The 20,644-nt window shown below is 38.6% G+C and overlaps 1 protein-coding gene and 1 long non-coding RNA gene across 4 annotated transcripts; one reads left to right on the top strand and one right to left on the bottom strand.

The window, feature by feature from the left end:
* Positions 1–4,876: 4,876 nt before the first annotated feature.
* On the bottom strand, positions 4,877–19,537 carry CLEC7A (C-type lectin domain containing 7A). 3 transcript variants are annotated; one of them, XM_055395030.2, is made up of 7 exons: positions 19,418–19,537; positions 19,110–19,278; positions 16,533–16,631; positions 15,215–15,352; positions 13,884–14,035; positions 10,215–10,333; positions 4,877–5,584 (listed from the first exon to the last, which is right to left on the bottom strand). In XM_055395030.2, exons 2-7 carry the CDS (start codon positions 19,210–19,212, stop codon positions 5,452–5,454), a joined length of 744 nt encoding a protein of 247 aa, XP_055251005.1. In that variant the 5' UTR covers positions 19,213–19,278; positions 19,418–19,537; the 3' UTR covers positions 4,877–5,451. The 3 variants fall into 3 exon arrangements, with proteins under 3 accessions (XP_055251005.1, XP_088693467.1, XP_055251006.1); XM_088837341.1 differs by lacking the exon at positions 19,418–19,537 and having other exon boundaries at positions 19,110–19,336; XM_055395031.2 differs by lacking the exons at positions 15,215–15,352; positions 19,418–19,537 and having other exon boundaries at positions 19,110–19,333.
* On the top strand, positions 9,078–17,555 carry LOC148777707 (uncharacterized). Its single transcript, XR_016037677.1, has 3 exons — positions 9,078–9,680; positions 9,807–10,033; positions 17,194–17,555. It is a non-coding gene; the product is annotated as an uncharacterized LOC148777707 (long non-coding RNA).
* Positions 19,538–20,644: the final 1,107 nt, after the last annotated feature.

Here is a 20,644-nt window from a genome sequence, read left to right as displayed (position 1 = left end):
TCCTTTCGTTGTTGCTGTTTTAGTCTCTGTTGCAACCCCATGGACTGTAGACCGCCAGGCTCCTCTATCCATGGGATTTCCCAGGGAAGAATACTGGAGTAGGTTGCCACTTCCTTCTCCAGAGGATCTTCTTGGCCCAGAGATCAAATGTGTGTCTCCTGCATTGGCAGGCAGATTCTTTACCATCTGAGCCACCAGAGAAGTCCTATGAATTTAATGTGGCACTAATCTCAAAACTTTTCCTTCCACCTCTGCCTTGCAGGGTTAGGGCTAGAGAAAAAAGATGGAGACTGACTTCCACTTAAATTGGGAAGTGGAAGTCTTCCACTTTCATTTTACAAAAAGGGAGATTTAAGTCCAGTCAGATGAAGCGATTACTCTAAAGACACATTGCTGGTGAGCTTTAAAAATACTCTCTTGTAGTAGTCAATTCAATGATCTTTCTTCATAGCATACAGTGAAAGTGAAATTCGCTCAGTCCTGTCCGACTCTTTGCAACCCCATGGACTACAGTCCACAGAATTCTCTAGGTCATAACACTGAAGTGGGTAGCCTTTCCCTTCTCCAGGGGATCTTCCCACCCCAGGGATCAAACCCAGGCCTCCCACACTGCAGGTGAATTCTTTACCAGCTGAGCCACAAGGGAAGCCCTTGAGTATGTGGACTCAATTAAAGATTTTATTATATAACTACACATTTGGTACCCAATGATCTTGAACCTTCACATATTTTACTGGAAGTCAGAAATTTTAGGTCTATTACTACCTATGACTTTAGAAAGCCAGGTAACCATTTTTTTTTTTTTTTTTGGCCTAAATTTACTAAACTGAGAAGGAAACAAGACAATTGCTTTAGATAATATCCAAATTGTTTTCCCAAATAAGTACAATAGAATTACATTATTCTACCAATGACTTTCTGTATTTGGGGGAAATAACTTGGTTAAATCAAACATACTAAATGCAGAGGAGAGTGGAAGACAATTGGTCTGGGGCAGCCAGGAAACATATCTTGTGAATTCATTATGTGTCTCCAGCTGTGTATTGTTCATCAAGTTATTTTAAATTAAACAAATCTAAAGAGACCTAGATAGCATATTAAAAAGCAGAGACATTACTTTGCCAACAAAGATCCGCCTAGTCAAGGCTATGGTTTTTCCCGTGGTCACGTATGGATGTGAGAGTTGGATGGTGAAGAAAGCTGAGCGCCGAAGAATTGATGCTTTTGAACTGTGGTGTTGAAGAAGACTCTTGAGAGTCCCTTGGACTGCAGGGAGAGACAACCAGTCCATTCTAAAGGAGATCAATCCTGGGTGTTCATTGGAAGGACTGATGCTAAAGCTGAAACTGCAGTACTTTGGCCACCTCATGCGACGAGTTGACTCACTGGAAAAGACTCTGATGCTGGGAGGAATTGGGGGTGGGAGGAGATGGGGACGACAGAGGATGAGATGGCTGGATGGCATCACCGACTCTGTGGACATGAATTTGAGTGAACTCTGGGAGTTGGTGATGGACAGGGAGGCCTGGCGTGCTGTGATTCATGGGGTCGCTAAGAGTCGGACACGACTGAGTGACTGAACTGAACTGAAAGAGACTTTTATTGGAGAAGGAAATAGCAGCCCATTCCAGTGTTCTTGCCTCGAGAATCCCAGGGACAGGGGAGCCTGGTGGGCTGCCATCTATGGGGTCGCACAGAGTCGGGCACGACTGAAGCGACTTAGCAGCAGCAGCAAAGAGAACTTTACCTTGCTTAATGCCCTGTAAGAAGTAGAAAATCAAAAAGTATTTGGCCATTTGCATTGGACTGATGTAAATATTAGAAAATGTTACAAGAGAAAAGATAGTAAAAAAAAAAAAATGGAAGGGAGAGGTAAGTGAAGCTCCAAATGAAAGTGAAGTGAGAAGACAGAATGTCAGAAATAGTCGCAGTTGCAATGTTACAATTTAGGAGATGCTGATAGTTATGATTCTAATGAAATAGTCATTAGAATTATTTTTCGAACTTCAGTTATTCAAGGGCTTCACTGGTAACTCCGAAAGTAAAGAATCTGCCTGCAATGCAGGAGACCCAGGTTCAATTCCTGGGTCGGGAAGATCCTCCTGGAGAAGGGAATGGCAATCCACTCCAGTAGTCTTGCCTGGAGAAGTCCATTGACAGAGGAGCCTGATGGGCTACAGTCCACCGGGTTACAAAGAGTCAGATATGACTGAGCGACTAACACGAATTAGTTATTCACGGAGATCCTTAATAATTTTTTACCAAAGAACCTACATTAACATTTTTACTACTTGTTCTTAAAAACTTAATTTTTTTCAACCATGGTGAAGATTCTTACTTCATTGTTAAGTTCTATTCTCAGAGTCTGAGGCACATCATTGGAGAACAAAACTCTGTGTACTTTTAGAGCCTACATAATATGGAAGAAGTCAGATGCTATACAAGAAAGATAGCAAGTAAGTAAACTGTAGAATATATTACACTATGATTAGAGTTATGGAAAAATACAGAAAGTAAGGAAGATTAAGAGCATACAGGGACTTCCCTGGTGCTCCAGTGGCTGAAACTATGTGCACCCAATGCAGGGGATCTGGGTCCCATTCCTGGTCAGTTTCCCACATGCCTTAGTGAAGACCTGAAAGCCACAGCTAAGACCCAGCATAGCCAAAATAAAGAAATGTTAAAAAGAAAATAGAATGTACTGGAGAGGAGTTGGAAATTTTCAATAAAGTAGTCAGAGTCAGACTCATTAAGGTGTCCTACTTGCACACAGACTCGAAAGAGTCTGTAGAAATCTAGCATAAGAATAGTTCAGGCAAAGGGACCAGAAATCTCAAAGGCCCTGAGAGGCAAGCATGCTGGCTGTGACTGAGAAACTGTAAGGAAACCCTTGTCATAAATCCAATGAGTGATGAGGAGAAGAGACCCTCAGCTTGAAGGAGTAAATTTTTTTTAGAGTAATAGTTATTTTTATTTAATATTTTCTCTGGGTAAAAATAAAACTATATATATGACAAAAGACATAAGAAGACATGGCCACCTAAGCTCTATAAAGATTCAATGGCAAAGAACATCGGATTGTTCTTGCCTAGAGAATTCCATGGACAGAGGAGTCTGGCAGACTACAGTCCATGGGGTTGCAAAGAATCAGATATGACTGGGAAACTAACACACTCCTTTCAATCATGTTATACTGGCCAGCAATCGTCTTGGTAAATACACAATTTTAAAGGTCTTTAGCTTTTCGGTTAGATTTTTTTTTTTTTTTACTCAGGTGTGTGGGAAGAGAGGAGAGTTTTAGTAGAGGGCTGGCATGACTTGTTTAAACTGAAACTCCAATACTTTGGCCACCTGATGCGAAGAGCCCACTCCTTAGAAAACACCCTGATGCTGGGAAAGAGTGGAGGCAGAAGAAGAGGATGATTGGAGGGCATCACTGACTCAATGGGCATGAGTTTGAGCAGATTCTGGGAGACGGTGAAGGACAGGGAGGCCAGGCGTGCTGCGGTCCATGGGGTCGCGAAGAGTCAGACACGACTTAGCCACTGAACAACAACTGCTATGTAGGTGCTAGAAGACTACTTTGAAAATTATCCCAATAACTCAGGTAAGAGGAGGTAGTGATCCTTGAAGAGGCAGGTGTTTTCTGTAGCATGATCCTTTCTCATCTTGAATTACCCTCGAGACATAAGGTCTACTAGCTGCTCTTTTCACTTTTCTGTCACTTGGAAAAGCGTGGATGTTTTCTGTTCATTCTCACGCACGATTCCACATTGGCTGTAATAGTAACAAGGAATGTATGGTATATTTTGGACAGCCTAGAGCACTCTGACTTTACATCATCACTTCTTGTTAAAATCACTCTTTCGGTTTTCACTTACAGGTTATAGTTGCCTAGCCCGTCTGTTCTAGATAAGTACAGCTGGACATTCAGCATCCAGAACTATTTTCTTTGATTATCATGATTTCTTCAACTCATGCACTCCATTTTAAGGATGCAGGAGAAAAAAATTAAACCAAAAACAAAATTAAAATACATGGCATCTTTTCAAAATCCCACTTTATGGCTTAATTTAACTCAGCTTTAATAACCTTTTCATTTCCACATTTCTTTCCAGATAGTGACAACCCTAGTTAATGTATTAGAAAAGTAATAGTCACTTCATGAAAATTTTTTCTCCTTCTCTTAGGTCTTTAAATATTTAAGATCTAAAATTTATTCTTCAGCACAAAATTACCTACTGTACTACTTCCTCCCCAGTGCCAAATTCATTGTCATTTTTGGGGAGAAGGCAAACAATAATAGTGTTAATTACATGTGGCACATAATTTAAATGCCAAAGATTATTTAACATTTTTATTAAAGTGAAATTGCATAACAATAACGATTTTAAAGTGAAAAATTCAGTGAACTTGACACAGTTTCTGTTTACATGTTAATGAACACTAGAAGGCTGTGAATATCTCTCCAGTAATTATGGAAATCCCCACTGGAAGTATAAATAACAGCAATGAGGAAGTTTAAAAGAAAATAAGAAAGAGACAAATCATCATACAAGGAAACTTATTTATGATCCAATAATACCTTTTACAGTAATTTCTGAGGAATTGCTAAAAACCGCAACAGAGTCATAATAAAAATAATAAAACATGTTTTGCATTACAAAAAGTTAATACCTTAGCCAATAGAACAGGTTATTTTTTTATATTTATTAATCAGATCTTTTTTTTAAGTTACTTTATTATTTTTTTATATTTATTTATTTTATTTTTTTTACTTTACCTTATTGTATTGGTTTTGCCATACATTGACTGAATCTGCCCCGGGTGTATATGTGTTCCCCATCTTGAACCCCCCTCCCACCTCCCTCCCCATCCCATCCCTCTGGTTCATCCCAGTACACCAGCCCTGAGCATCCTGTATCATGCATCGAACATGGACTGGCAATTTGTTTCACATATGATAATATACATGCTTCAATTCCACTCTCCCAAATCATCCCATCTTATCTTTGTCTGAAACACTGCTAAAAGTGGAAGAATAAGTAGTGGAGACACATCACATGAACTCCAGTGGCACTTTTTAGGACAAAATACAACTCTGGAATAGTCAGAAATTAAGATCTCCTGAAACACCAAGAATTCACAGCTAATCCCAGGTAAAAAGAATGGCAGAATGAAAATTGTACCATTGATAGAATGAAAATTCAAGATCAGGTGCTCTGACTCCATTTCTAGGACTCTAATAATTAGAATACAATACTGATTACCGGATAGACTTGGGGAGTATGGAAATCACAGCCTTACATCCTGTTTCTCAGCTAACATTGAAGTTAGCTGAGCTCTCTTGATATTTTTTCCAGCAATTATTTTGACCTCAAATATATCTCTTTTCTGTTGGGATTTATACCTTCCTTAGTATCTTACATACTTCTCTCTGCTCCTCCACCATTATACTGACAACTTCTTCTCACAGATACTGTATGAATGCACACTACAAAGTTGGTCGTAAATATTTGACACATGGATCCATACACAGTTGTGAGATGAGTCTTTTTCGGTAACTGTACTTCTGATTTGAAACCTATTAAAATAAAATGCGATATGATAATTAGTACAAGCACAGGGAATACTATTAATATGTACTGTCTCCACAATACTGGCATAGTTGGTAAGGATATTGGTGAAACAGAGTTTCCGAAGTGCATATTATTGAAAAAAAAAACTTGAATTTAAATTCAAATTTCCCAAATGGTAGCATAACAACCTTCACTATTAAGGCATAAGAAGGACTCAAAAATTTTTTAAGAAATACTACTAGTTGAAAATAAAATTTAATGCAGCTCTGACAAAAAAGAAAAATCGTTTAATACCTGATAAATTTTAAATTATAATACATAATAATTCTTCACTTACCTTTCAAGCTTTTACCTAGAGGTATACTTATTAAATAAAGTAGCAGTTTAGTAAAATTATTATTGTGTATAAATAGCGAGTAGACCAAGTAGAAGAGTTCTTGCTAACGGTGACAGAACTAAGTGAAGAGTCACAGATATCAAGACCACTGAAAAGCATTCAAACAACTTTCTATATTTTTTAAAATATTTATTATTTTATTTGTTCAGCTTCTCTGAGTCTTAGTTGAGGCACACAGGATCTTTGGTTGCAACATGTGACGTCTTAGTTGAGACAGATCTAGTGTCCGACCAGGACTCCAACCTGGGCCTCCTGCCCTGGGAATGTAGAGTCTTAGCCACTGGACCACCAGAGAAGTCCCAAACAACCCTACATTTTTTAATGCATCCTGAAGGTTGTATTGTATTGCAATATAATGATAGACAATGAGAACTGGCCTTCCCCGGTGGCTGAGAGGGTAAAGTGTCTGCCCACAATGCAGGAGACCTGGGTTTGATCCCTGGGTTGGGAAGATCCCTTCGAGATGGAAATGTCAACCAACTTCAGTACTCTTGCCTGGAAAATGCCATGGATGGAGGAACCTGGTAGGCTACAGTTCATTGGGATTGCCAAGGGTCCTGCACGACTGAACAACTTCACTTATGAGAATTACCATGAGTAAATAGAAGCATGGCTCTATTCTATTTGCCCTTAGTTTCCTAAAGGAGGAGTGTTAGTTATTTAGTCAAGCTCAAAGGGCATCACTGAGCCGCAGTGTAAAAGCTAAGGTCTGGTACTCTTCATCCCATACATCTATCTCTTCTTGGTCCTGAGGATGGAGGATTGAGAGAATTCTTCTATTAAGATAATTAGGCCAAGGTCATGAAACAACTTTGATCCAGCCTCAGCGACTTCACTTTCACATTTCGCTTTCATGCATTGGAGAAGGAAATGGCAACCCACTCCAGTGTTCTTGCCTGAAGAATCCCAGGGACGGGGGAGCCTGGTGGGCTGCCGTCTACGGGGTCGCACAGAGTCGGACACGACTAAAGAGACTAACAGCAGCAGCAGCAGCAGAGAGAACTCTGGCCAGTGTTCTTCTCCAAAATATCTTTTTGACATCTAAGAGATTTTGGAGAATGTACAGAGCCAGATTAAAATGACTGTCACTGATGATAAGTTACATATCAAACTGTTAATTTGGACCTACTGTTATGGCAGAAAGTGAAGAGGAACTCAAAGGCCTCTTGATGAAAGTGAAAGAGGAGAGTGAAAAGGTTGGCTTGAAGCTCAACATTCAGAAAACGAAGATCATGGCATCTGGTGCCATCACTTCTTGGGAAATAGATGGGGAAACAGTGGAAACCGTGTCAGACTTTATTTTTTTGGGCTCCAAAATCACTGCAGATGCTGATTGCAGCCAGGAAATTAAAAGACGCTTACTCCTTGGAAGGAAATTATGACCAGCCTAGATAGCATATTAAAAAGCAGAGACATTACTTTGCCAACCAAGGTCCGTCTAGTCAAGGCTATGGTTTTTCCCGTGGTCATGTATGGATGTGAGAGTTGGACTGTGAAGAAAGCTGATCGCCAAAGAATTGATGCTTTTGAACTGTGGTGCTGGAGAAGACTCTTGAGAGTCCCTTGGACTGCAAGGAGATCCAACCAGTCCATTCTAGAGGAGATCAATCCTGGGTGTTCATTGGAAGGACTTATGCTAAAGCTGAAACTCCAATACTTTGGCCACCTCATGCAATGAGTTGACTCACTGGAAAAGACTCTGATGCTGGGAGCGATTGGGGGTAGGAGGAGATGGGGACGACAGAGAATGAGGTGGCTGGATGGCATCACCGACTCGATGGACATGAGTCTGAGTGAACTCTGGGAGTTGGTGATGGACAGGGAGGCCTGGCGTGCTGTGGTTCATGGGGTCGCTAAGAGTCGGACATGACTGAGCGACTGAAATGAACTGAACTGAACTGTTATGACTTTAGGGAGTCCACTAGTCAGTTTTTAAAATAGCAAACGAAAACTCAACATGAACAAGTGCTATAGAAAAGTAAGATATATATATTTTGTCAAGATCGTTCATTAACAAATTCAATGTGCTTGGCCAAAGTGAGATAGTTCAGTGGCATAAAATCAAAGTGTGACCATACTCAGCAGTTTGTGCTATTCACACCCAATAGTGCTTGCCAGAAGCAAATGAAAAGCCACTCTGCAAAATTCAAATTATTTCTACAAAAGTTTAAGATATGTTAAGCGCATTAACAACAACAACAAAAACAATTCAGGCATAGACAAAAACAAATAAATAAGTGAAGAAAAATTAGAAGAAAAATGCGATTTCCCCAGTGGTCCAGTGGCTAAGCCTCCATGCTCTCAGTACAAGGAGCCCAGGTTCGATTCCTGTTTGAGAAACTAGACCCCACGTGCTGCAACGGGTGTTTGCATGCATACTGTAACTAAAAAGAACCCGCATGTCACAACGAAGACCCCACCCAATCAAATAAAGAAATGCTTTTAATTAGAAGAAAAAGATAACAGAAACAGATATACGAGTATAAAACACTAGGTTATCAAACACAAATATGAAAGCAACTATACAGTGTATTCTAGGAGTTAAAAGAGCATTGAGAATGTTTTGGAAAAGCTAAGAATTATAAATTGGAACTGGATAGATTTGAGAAATTATAAAATTAGAAATTCATTAAACAAAGTTAAAAGCTTAATTGAGGCTTTTAGCAGCAGTTTAACTGAAGAAGAGGAAAAATAATGAAACTGAAAGATGTGAGACGAAAATAGGTTAAAGAAAAAAGACAAAACTATAGGAAAAAGTAAATCAGACATATAGGATATTGTGACTGGGTCTATAATGCATTTAACTGGAATTCTAGAAGAAGGGTAGAAAGTCAGGAAAGAGCAACATTTGAAGCAAGTATGGCTGAAAACTTCAAAGCTGAAAAAAGACATAAAACTTATATTGCTTTCAAATAATTGACCTTTCAAAAACAACAATAAAAATAGAATACATTATAACAATATCTTTGAATGCCTAAGAGAAAAAAGCTACAGATTTCTAATTTTATACTCAAAATATTCTTTAGAAAAGTTAAAGAGTTTTAGACAAGCACAGAGAATTCAATTGTAAAACTTCAACTCTAAAGGAAATACCAAAATGTATTCTTCAGATTTAAGAAAACGATTCAAAATGGAAGGTAGGAGAGGCAGAGAGGAATAAGAATTATTATAAGAATATTCTTATAAGAATTATTATTCTTATTCTAATAAGAATTAGATTCTGTGGGGAAAATCTAATAAACTGCATGAATCTCTATTGTTTTCTAGGGCTATATTTTTATTGACTCTGAGATGCCATCAATTATTGGTTGCCATTTATTTAATTTAATACTGTGAAATAAATGCATCCGAAATGAGAATTTAGCAGAACACCTAGCATAAGCTGGAAAACAAAGGACTATTTTGGTGCAGGAGTAAATGAAAAGTAAAACGGCCAAACAGAAGAGTTAACAAATGAAACGTGCATTTCTCAATCTTGCCACCAGGTGGAGTGTTGTTGCCAGGGTTAGTCACTCAGTCGTGTCTGACTGCCACACCACGGACAGCCCACCAGGATCCTCTGTCCATGGAATTTCCCAAGCAAGAATACTGGAGTCCGTTGCCATTTCCTTCTGCAGGGGAGCTTCCCCACCCAGGGATCAAACCCAGGTCTCCTGCACTGCAGGTAGATTCTTTACCATCTGAGCCACCAGGGAAGGTGGAAGGTAGGTGGAAAAAATTATACCCCCAGGATGTTGACCCACAAGCTGCTTACTCATACACTTTCTCTATCTGAACCCTTTTATCTCAAAATCTTTAGAGGTAGGAATTATTTTTATTCTCCTTTACAGATTTGGAAAGGGGGGCACAAATGAGATTAAGCAATTTATCCAGTTCCACACAGTGAGTGGACCAGACTTAAGCTGAAAACTGACTTCAAAGCCCTGCTTTTAACCACAGTTTTACGCTGAGTGATTGCTCCTTTCTGGGAAGCTTCAAACACATGCCCTCCTGGTAAGAAAGCTGAAGGACCACTTGTGTTGATATCTTGAAGTGACCGCTCAGCACTTTTTGACCTGTAAGTCCTCCTTTATCCTCTTATTTTGCTTTTTTTTCCCCTGGCTCAGTGTCTCTTCCCATCACTATGTTTCTTTTTCTCTCTCTTCCTTATTACTGCCAACAGATTAGATCCTTAACTGTGTGACACGCTCTCATCTCTCTGAGAGAAGGTATGAAGCTTTGCCTCTCTGGATACTTACAGGTTAGACAACAAGGTGGAGCCATCCTCCCAGAGCCATGGTTCTTTTGTCCGATGGCGAGAAAGCCCTATCCAAAATGAATGATCAGGTTGGGAAGACACTTGCCTTGATATAAATTCCTGTAAGGAAGTATAAATACAAGTCAAGGAGAGAAAAAGAGAGACAGTGAAGGACAGAGGTGATAGAGACAGAGCAGATACAGAGAAAGACTGTTAGGAGATTTTGAGAGACAGAGATTGAACCGCCTTGATGGAGGATGCATGCATATACTGGCATAAGCCTAGATAGACGTGCCAATTCTTGAATGCCACTCACTGTCTCAAAAAGCATATCTCATTTTTTCAGAGTCCTTATTGTTTAATTTTCCAACAAAGAATAGATCTTTCTTTTATGTATAGCTGTCCAGCTTTCCCAGAACAACTTATTGAAAAGATTGTCTTTTCTGCATTGTATATTCCTGGCTCTTTTGTCATAGATTAGGTGACCATAGGTGCATGGGTTTACTTCTGGGCTTTCCATCCTGTTCCATTGATCTATATTTCTGCTTTGGTGCCAGCACCATACTATCTTGATAACTGTATAGTCTGAAGTCAGGGAGCCTGAGTCTTCCTGCTCTGTTTTTCCTCCTCAAGATTGCTTTGGCTATTTGGGGTCTTTTGTGTTTCCACACAAATTGCAAAAATCTTCTAATTTTGTGAAAAATGCCATTTGTAACTTAATAGGAAAATTTCACTGAATCTGTAGATTGTTTCGGGTAGTACAGTTATGTTCACAGTGCTAGTCTTCCAGTTCAAGAAGATGGTATGTCATTCCATCTGTTTGTGTCATCTTTGATTTCTTTCATCAGTGTCTTACAGTTTTCTGAGTACAGGTTTTTTGCCTCCATAGGTAGGTTCATTCTGAGGTATTATCCTTTCTGTTGCAATGGTAAATGAAATTAGAACACTCCCTAATTCTATACATAAAAATAAACCCAAAATGGATTAAAAACCTGAATGTAAGGCTGAACACTGTAAAAGTCTTAGAGAAAAGCATAGGCAGAACACTCTTTGACATAAATAGTAGCAAGATCCTTTTTGACTCACCTTTTAGAGTAACGAAAATAAAAGCATATGAAAATAGATAACACATGAGACAAATTAAACTTAAAGCTTTTGCACCACAAAGGAAGCCATAAGCAAGACAAAAAGACAGTCCTTAGAATGGGAGAAAATATTTGTAAACAAAACAACTGACAAGAGATTGATTGTCAAAATGTACAAACAGCTCGTGCAACTCAATATCAAAACAACAGACAACAAAATAAAATGGGCATAAAACCTAAAGAGACATTTCTCCAAAGAAGACATACAAATGGCCAACAAATCTGTGGAAAGATGTTCAACATCGCTAACTGTTAGAGAAATGCAATTCAAAACTACAATGAGATATCACCAGTCAGAGGTGACACCAGTCAGAAGGGCCATCATCAAAAAACTACAAACAATAAATTCTACAGAGGTTGTGGAGAGAATGGAACCCTCCTACACTGTTGGAAGGAATTGGTACAGCCACTATGGAGAACAGAATGAAAGTTTCTCAAAAATCTTGAAGTAGAACTACCATATGATCCAGCAATACCAATGCTGGACATATACCCAGAAAAAACAGTAATTCGAAATGACACATGCACCTCAATGTTCATTGAAGCAGTATTTGGAATAGCCAGGACATTGAGCAACCTAAATTTCCATCAACAAAGAAATGGATAAAGAAGATGTGGTACATAAAAACAATGGAATATCACTCAGCTACAAAGATGGATGACATAGTGCCATTGGCAGAGACATGGATGGGCTTAGAGACTGTCATACACCGTGAAGTAAGTCAGAAAGAGAAAAACAAATATCATATAATGCTGCTTATATGAGCAATCTGGAAAAGGTGGTACAGATGAACTTATGTGCAAAGAAGAAATAGAGACACAGGCATAGAGAACAAACTTAAGAACACCAAGGGGGAAAGGAGAGTGGGATGAACTGGGAGACTGGGACTGATGTGTAAATATACACTCGTGCTCGGGCTTAGTCACTCAGTCGTGTCCGACTCTTTGCCATCCTATGGACTGTAACTTGCTGAGCTCCTCTGTCCATGGGGTTCTCCAGGCAAGAATACTGGAGTGGGTTGCCATATCCTTCTCCAGGGGATCTTCCCGACCCAGGGAACCCAGGTCTCCTGCATCTTCGGCATCACAGGCAGATTCTTTACCACTGAGCCACCAGGGGAGTCCCATACATACACTCCTATGTATAAAATAGATAACTAATGAGAACCTACCATATAACACAGGGAACTCTACTCAGTGCTCTGTGGTGATCTAAATGGGAAGGAAATCTTAAAAAAAAGGGACTCAGTTTGTTTTATAACAGAAACTAAAACAGCATCCTAAAGCAACTATACTCCAATAAAATTTAATATAAATAAATAAATCCTTGATGTCAAAATTGTGCTGCCTGCTTTCAATCTACCAGAATAAATCCAAGAATTAAAGAGTCTATAGGCCATGTACATACATGACAGGCAACTATCATCTCCACAACTTTAATTAAAAATATAAGTTATATAAATAACCTTTGTCAAGAAATGCTTCTCAGAGTTAGATGACTACCTTAAAACAGTTTAGTTCTACTGCATGCTTTATGAATAATTAATCTAGGGGTTAATGATCATATTTGAATGGTTCACAAGTATAACTCAACAAAGTGGCAATTACAGGAAGGTCTAAAAGCCAGACAAACTTCCAGTCCCATGCCCTTTTTTCTTTTTTTTTGCCATACATATACTTCCATTAATTTTTATGTCAGCTGCAACTGTGGGGAAAACAAAACAGAAACACAAAAATTGACAGTAGTAAAAGTAAGTATAGAAGTTGTAGGTTGTTCAGATTTATAAGGTAGAATATTCCCTCACTATTAACTCCTCCCCATAGCTCATCTGAGTTCTATCCTTCAGGTAAGATGCATTGTAAGTTGCTCTTTTTCTGTGCAATTTTTATGTCTACAGGAATTTCTCTCTCTGAATGTCTTTGGCATTTGGTGCCAATACAAGATATTTAACTTTTAACAGCTATTGAGTTGTTTCTATTTTCTTAAAAATTATTTGAGCATTGCTAGAAGTTTACTTTTAAACCTCTTTGCCTTTCCCAGTATCTTGCAAGGAATAAATTATTTATAAGTGTATGTTATTATAGCTTGATAATTATGGTGATAAGGGGAAGAACCTTCTATTTCACTGTACCACATTTAAAACCTAAAATCCAAACCCACAAAAATGAGTATGGCTTGATTATTAGAGTCAACTTGGAGTTGTGTTTAAAGGATTTACTTTTAAAGTGAAATGTACTGGAGTGGGTTGCCATTTCCTTCCTGACCCAGGGATCAAACCTGGGTCTCCTGCATTGCAGGTGAATTGTTTACCAACTGAGCTACCAGGGAAGCCCAAAATGTGTTCATATTTTAATTAATTAAAAAGGAAAGCATGTACGATATACTTTACTCAGTACTTGCTATTATTATAATTATGGAGAATATGTAAAATTACTTTCTCTTAGGGAAAATAGTTATCTGGAACCTACCTCTACTTTTCTGCTCAGTATAGACCACAGATATTATAATCAAAATCTACACTTACCAACTCTTTTGAGCTGTCTATCTTCAGGAGATTAGAGCCCAGTTGAAAGCATTGTCTTTTACTTCCATCCCAGGAATCTAATAGTGTGCTAAATAGATAACAGCTATCCTCATGTGTGATCCAGCTAGGGGGACAAGAGCTAGAGAAAACTCCTGGAAATAAAAGATAGATACAATGAGGTTCATACTATACTATGAATAGTACTTCAGTACAGGTACCGTTCATCCTAAGGACATAATAATCAATGAATTGCCATGAATAAATTTCATTTTTAATTCGAACTACACAGATATGACTTTATAGAAGGGATCATATTAAAACCCCTTATTCATTTACAGCTAAAATATAAGTGAGTGACTACAGTGTTTTAGACTATCGACTCTCCTTTCTTGTCTTGTCTTCCATTGATATACAATAATTACACGTTGACTTATTTTACAGGTGTGACATCTATTTCAGAATGCAATTCTCCAAATAAGGAAAGAATAAGAGCACTCATTCGCATTACAGAGTAATGTGATAAAGACAGTGAAGAGGTGTGTGTCCAGAGATGGAAAATTGAAGTCAAAATATTGTCATACTCAATAGTGGTGCAATTAGGAATTAAAGTCTAGTGTATACAAAATTGTAATTAAATCAGTTAATTTGTATGATTAAAGAAAAACAAACTTAACTGGTTTTCAGAAACATATTTGTTAGGTTTATAGATATTAAACGTATCTATGAGTTGGTGATGGACAGGGAGGCCTGGTGTGCTGTGATTCATGGGGTCGCGGAGAGTCGGACACGACTGAGCGACTGAACTGAACTGAACTGAACTGATGAACCTTTATATTCTTAGCAGCACTTTCCCTTCTTTCCTTTTTTATTCCTTTTTTTTTAACCTTTTCTGATGTCCTATTTCCTGTTTTAACTATACCACTTTAAAATGTCTATTTCCTATGGTGTGAGAAAACATTATGTTCCTTCAAATCAAATCATACAATCTTCTATAGGCTTAAATATGTGAAAAATTAGTGATTTGAAAAAAATCCAACTAAGTTGGAGATTCAACTAACTTCATAAGGTATTTATGCTATCACTTTGTAACCTGGATCTCCTGCATTGCAGGCAGATACTTTACCATCTGAGCCTCTAGCAAAGCTCTAGCTACCTAAAATAAGTCCTACTACAGAGGACTTATTTTACTGAGATAATATTGCTGTGGGCTTTATTTGAATGCAGAATCACCATATGTAAAAGTACTTTCTTCATCCCCTGCTCCAAGCCTTAGTACCAAAAATTTACCCTTCTGAATCAAGGATCTTATTAATCCTTAATTCTGCCCTTGCCTGTGGTCGTGAGAGCCTTGGTAGGTATCACACTATCTTCTAAAGATGATTGTGTGGGTTGACTCTGGTTGTCTTTATTTCTTGATGGAAAGCTGTCACTCTTCAACAGGTTGTTCCCTGAACTGGATCTCCAAATACCTTCATATACCAACAACAATAGTAATGACAGAAAAAAAAGAGTCATTTTTACTATGTTTGAGAATTAAAATCCAAAATCCTACATTTTTGTTGGAATATAAAGGGATGCATTCTTGATTAGTGATAAATAGGTAATACATTGCTGATGGAGAGGTAGAGATAGATGGTAGATAGATAGGTGATAGCTTGAGTAGATGGAAAAAAGAAATAACTTCCATGAAGAAGATTTAATACAAAAGAGAAAAATGAAGTAGATAGGAGGATGGGGGAAAGTAAGAGGCAAATGGAATACAGCCCTTTGGTACCATGATGGATTTGAAATAGCAATAAATCTTCTTTATTATATTATTTGAATCTGCCAGGTGCCTATAACATAGAATGTGTTCAATAAACACATGACTAGTTAAGAAATCTTTTATACTTTCATATACCCTTTTCAAAAGGAACAATAATACTTTATCCAAAATGGAATGCATGAACGATAAAATCTAAGGAAATGTATTCATCTATTGCAAAATAACTACTTAGAATTTCATAAGTGCTTTGAGTGTTTCCTGATATTATCCAAGGGAGTTTAAAGATCAGGTGTAAAACAATTTCCTTAAATCATGAGATGTAAAAAATAGCTTAAATTCTTTAGGGAATTTATCTCTTAGGAAGATAAGCACCAATTGCACTTCCTTCACCTCCACTGGTTTCCTTTCACTAATTTATCCTTTGAAACCAGCTATTCAAGGAGATCTTGTAGATAAGAGTATGAGTTATCAAGACAGATCGCCTGCATTTCCAATCATGGTCCTAATGTTAACTAGTTTATGACCCTAGAAATAAAGTTAGAACTCATAGCATCAATTCAAAGCGTCGGTATTCAGATCCAGTTAGATTATGTTATGCTTTTAAAAGAGTGCCTGGTGGACTTCCCTGGTAGTCCAGTGGTTAAGACTTCACTTTACAACGTAGGGGGTATGAGTTCTATCCCTGATCTGGGAACTAAAATCCCACATGCCTTAGGGCCAAAAAACCAAAACATAAAACAGAAGTAACATTGTAAAAAATTGAATAAATACTTTAAAAATGGTCCACATAAAAAAAAAAAAAATCTTTCCTTAAAAGCATGCCTGAAACATCATAAATGCTTATTAAATGTCTGTTGCTGTTCATCTTCCCCACCAATACTTACCCGAGGTACTCAGGACCACAGTTATCACCAGTATCACAGAGCATAAAATGCCCAGAGTCACAGCAATCAGACGCCAATGAGAGGATTCAGCACAAAGTCCTACAAAGCCAAAGGGAGCAGAAACTGAATCAAGAAACAGGGTGATAAGTCACTGAGCACTTCAGTTCTACAGTTCATCAAAATCTGATACGCAGATAACCTGCTCATCTAGGGTTAGTCTGAATTTTTCTCCCTCTTTAGTGTACCTCTTCAGGGTCAGCAACTGTAATTTGAGCACAGTGCCTTGAGAGCTATGCACTCCTAATTTCAGCTCCACATTGATATCTATAGGTCTTGACACTATCGGGATTCCCATCCAATCTTAGAGGAGAGCTTAATGCAGCAGAAATAACACTGGCTAGGAAGAGTAATCTTCCTCTTTCACTTATTTCTTGTCTGTCGTTGGGCAAATTACTTCCTCTATTTTTCCATTTCTCTTTGTGAAAAATTAGGGTAATGATACATCAAAGAATGACTGTGAGAATTAGCACAAGCAAAAGCACTTAGTTTAGAGACTACTAGCACATTATAGGCAGCTCACAGTTTGTCCACACACACCTATAAACACACACATGCCTTCCTATCTCTTGCTTCACCATGTTTTTCCATTCTTCCCCCATAGGTTGCCCAAGAAAACAAAACTGTGTGACAAGAGGAAAATAATTGTGCAATGGGAATGACCAGAAAGCAGAAGAGAGCAAATGCTGATGTCAAAACCTGTGAATAATCTCTTTCTTGATAACAGGAAACTCACTTTATATTAATATCACTGCCTCAAGACTGAGAATAAGCAATAAGAGCATTTCAGAGAACTGTCAAATAGAAGACTTGTAGAGGAGATTAAATTGTTCACTCAGTGAAGAGAGAACTCTTTTAATGCCCTTCTCCAGATTTCACTTTTTTTTAGATAATGTCTAAGATTCATGTCCTGATAATGGAATCTTTTATCTAACTCATATATATTTCTTCACTGTTATACAAAGAACTTTTTGTTTAAAAAAATTTTTTTTTCCAAATAATCTCATGATACACATAAAAACATCAGATTTGGGATTCTGAATCGTATGACTTCTTTTATTTTTAATTACATTTTCATTTTGTATTGGAGTATGGCTTCCCTGGTGGCTCAGTGGTAAAAAAATCTGCCTGCAATGCAGGGGCCATGGGAGACATGGGTTCGATCTCTGGGTGGGGAGTATTCTTGTCTGGGAAATCCCATGGACAGAGGAGCTTGATAGGCTACAGTCCAAGGGGTTGGAAAGAATCGGATACCACTGAGCGACTAAGCACAAAAAAATGAAGTATATTGAAGTATAGTATATTAACAATGTTGCAGTATTTCAGGTGGATAGCAAAGAGACTCAGTGCTACCTACACATGTATCCCTTCTCCCTTGAACTCCCTCCAGTCCAGGCTTCCACATAACATTGAACAAAGTTCCCTGTGCTATACAGTCAGTCAGTCAGTTCAGTCGCTCAGTCGTGTCCGACCCTCTGCGACCCTATGAATCACAGCACGCCAGGCCTCCCTGTCCATCACCAACTCCCGGAGTTCACTCAAACTCATGTCCACAGAGTTGGTGATGCCATCCAGCCATCTCATTCTCTGTCGTCCCCTTCTCCTCCCGCCCCCAACCTTTCCCAGCATCAGAGTCTTTTCCAGTGATAGGTTCTTAATATCTAATCCCTGACTTCTCACTTCCCTTTGGCCTTTTCCACAAAATCCTAAATTGTTTTTCCTGTCTTCTTTCTTCCATTTTCTAACTCCAATATCCTGATGTTGTTCATATGCACTTCTTCACATTTCCTTAACCTTCATTCTACAGTTTACTCTTTTCTGTCAAACAAGTCACTCCTATTGAAATTCCTTCATCTTTGCATTTCATCACATTTATCACCAACTCCTTACTTTTGAAGCGTCTGTCTCTCCAGAGAAAGTGTGAGTATTTTCTATCATCATAATAATTAACTTCAATGCAGTTGACCCTTGAAAAACACAGGGGTTAGGGGCACTGACCCTCCCCACAGTAAAATACCTTATAGTTGGCCCTCTTTATCTGCAGTTTCTCCATATCCACAGTTTGACATCCATGGATTCAACCAACTACAGATTGTCTAGTAGTGTGCTATTTACTTTTTTTTTTAATTTATTTATTTTTTATTGGAGGCAAAGTATTTTACAATATTACATTGGTTGGTTTTGCCATACATTGACATGAATTCGCCCCGGGTGTACATGAGTTCCCTGTCCTGAACCCCCCTCCCACCTCCCTCCTCCCTTTGAAAAACATTCATGTATAAGCGGATCTGTGCAGTTCAAACCCGTGTTATCCAAAGAGCAACTGTGCTAGTGATTAGCCATTGAATGGTTGCCCAGAAAACAGTCTCAGTACTCAATGAAATTATCTTCAGTGACTTCTGAAAACCTTTTAAAATACATTAATAAAAGCCTGGAAAACCAGAAGTCTGTCCAGTTTTTTCTACTTCTAGTTTTAGTTACAAGAATGTGAATGTTGAAGTCAGAAAGAAAGAGATATACCTTTCTCTGAGACTACAGATCTCCTGGTGATGTTGTGAGAGCTGAAGTCTAATTGAGTATATCCATCTTCATCCAGATTTTCTACCGAAGATTGGTATTCCATTGTTCTACTGAGTTCCTGAATTGACACAGCATCTGAGAGCTTTCTTCTCTCTCCTAAAACAACTGCCTGTGGACAAAAGAGGATCTGTGAGTCAAGTCATGTGGGAGACGCATTTACTAGGCTTAAACAAGTTGAGCTAAAGTAGTCCAACCAGATACCCAAAAGCAGGAAATGAAAAACTACTGCGGTAATTTCCCATTGGTACCTTTAGATCCTGTTTCAGAGACTGATGATTCTTCAGAAGATTATAAGGTAGGAGTTCCCTAGTGGCTCAGTGGTAAAGAATCCATCTGCCAATGCAGGAGACATGGGTTCGATCCCTGATCCAGGAAGATTCCACATGCTGAGGAGCAACTAAGCCCATCTATCGTAACTGTGCTCTAGAGCCCGTGCTCTGCAACAAGAGAAGCCACTGCAATGAGAAGCCCGCACACAGCAACTAGAGAGTAGTCTCTGCTCTCTGCAACTAGAGAAAAGTCTGTGCAGCCATGAAGATCCAGTGTAGCTAAAAATAAATAAAATAAAATAAAATTTTAATTACTTAAAAAGTTATAAGGTAGCACAACAGATAGGTCTTTGTTTCAGACCAAACATAAGAAAAATAAACCAATTAATATTTTATGCTGCTTTCACTATTCTCACATCTGAATTGGACATCATTAAAGGATTTGGACTATGTAAACCTAAAACAATTTTAGTTCCTTGAGTTCACCAATACTGTACTAAAACCATTCATTCATTCATGTACTGGCTCTATCAATAAACATTTATCAAATGCCCATATTTTAAATTGACAGTTCAGTTCAGTTCAGTCGCTCAGTCGTGTCCGACTCTCTGCGACCCCATGAATCACAGCACGCCAGGCCTCCCTGTCCATCACCAACTCCCGGAGTTCACTCAAGCTCATGTCCACAGAGTCGGTGATGCCATCCAGCCATCTCATTCTCTGTCGTCCCCTTCTGCTCCCGCCCCCAACCTTTCCCAGCATCAGAGTCTTTTCCAGTGAGTCAACCCGTCACATGAGGTGGCCAAAGTATTGGAGTTTCAGCTTTAGCATCAGTCCTTCCAATGAACACCCAGGATTGATATCCCTTAGAATGGACTGGTTGGATCACCCTGCAGTACAAGGGACTCTCAAGAGTCTTCTCCAACACCACAGTTCAGAAGCATCAATTCTTCGGCGATCAGCTTTCTTCATAGTCCAACTTTCACATCCATACGTGACCACGGGAAAAACCATAGCCTTGACTAGACGGACCTTTGCTGGCAAAGTAATCTCTCTGCTTTTTAATATACTATCTAGGTTGGTCATAACTTTCCTTCCAAGGAGTAAGCGTCTTTTAATTTCCTGGCTGCAATCAGCATCTGCAGTGATTTTGGAGCCCCAAAAAATAAAGTAGCCACCTATAAATTAGTCCTATTTTATTTTTTT

This window comes from Moschus berezovskii, chromosome 6 (assembly GCF_049115385.1).
Source record: "Moschus berezovskii isolate FMDL1 chromosome 6, NW_MosBer_1.0, whole genome shotgun sequence".
Classification (NCBI taxonomy): Eukaryota; Metazoa; Chordata; class Mammalia; order Artiodactyla; family Moschidae; genus Moschus; species Moschus berezovskii.
This window is presented reverse-complemented; position numbering and strand designations above follow the sequence as displayed.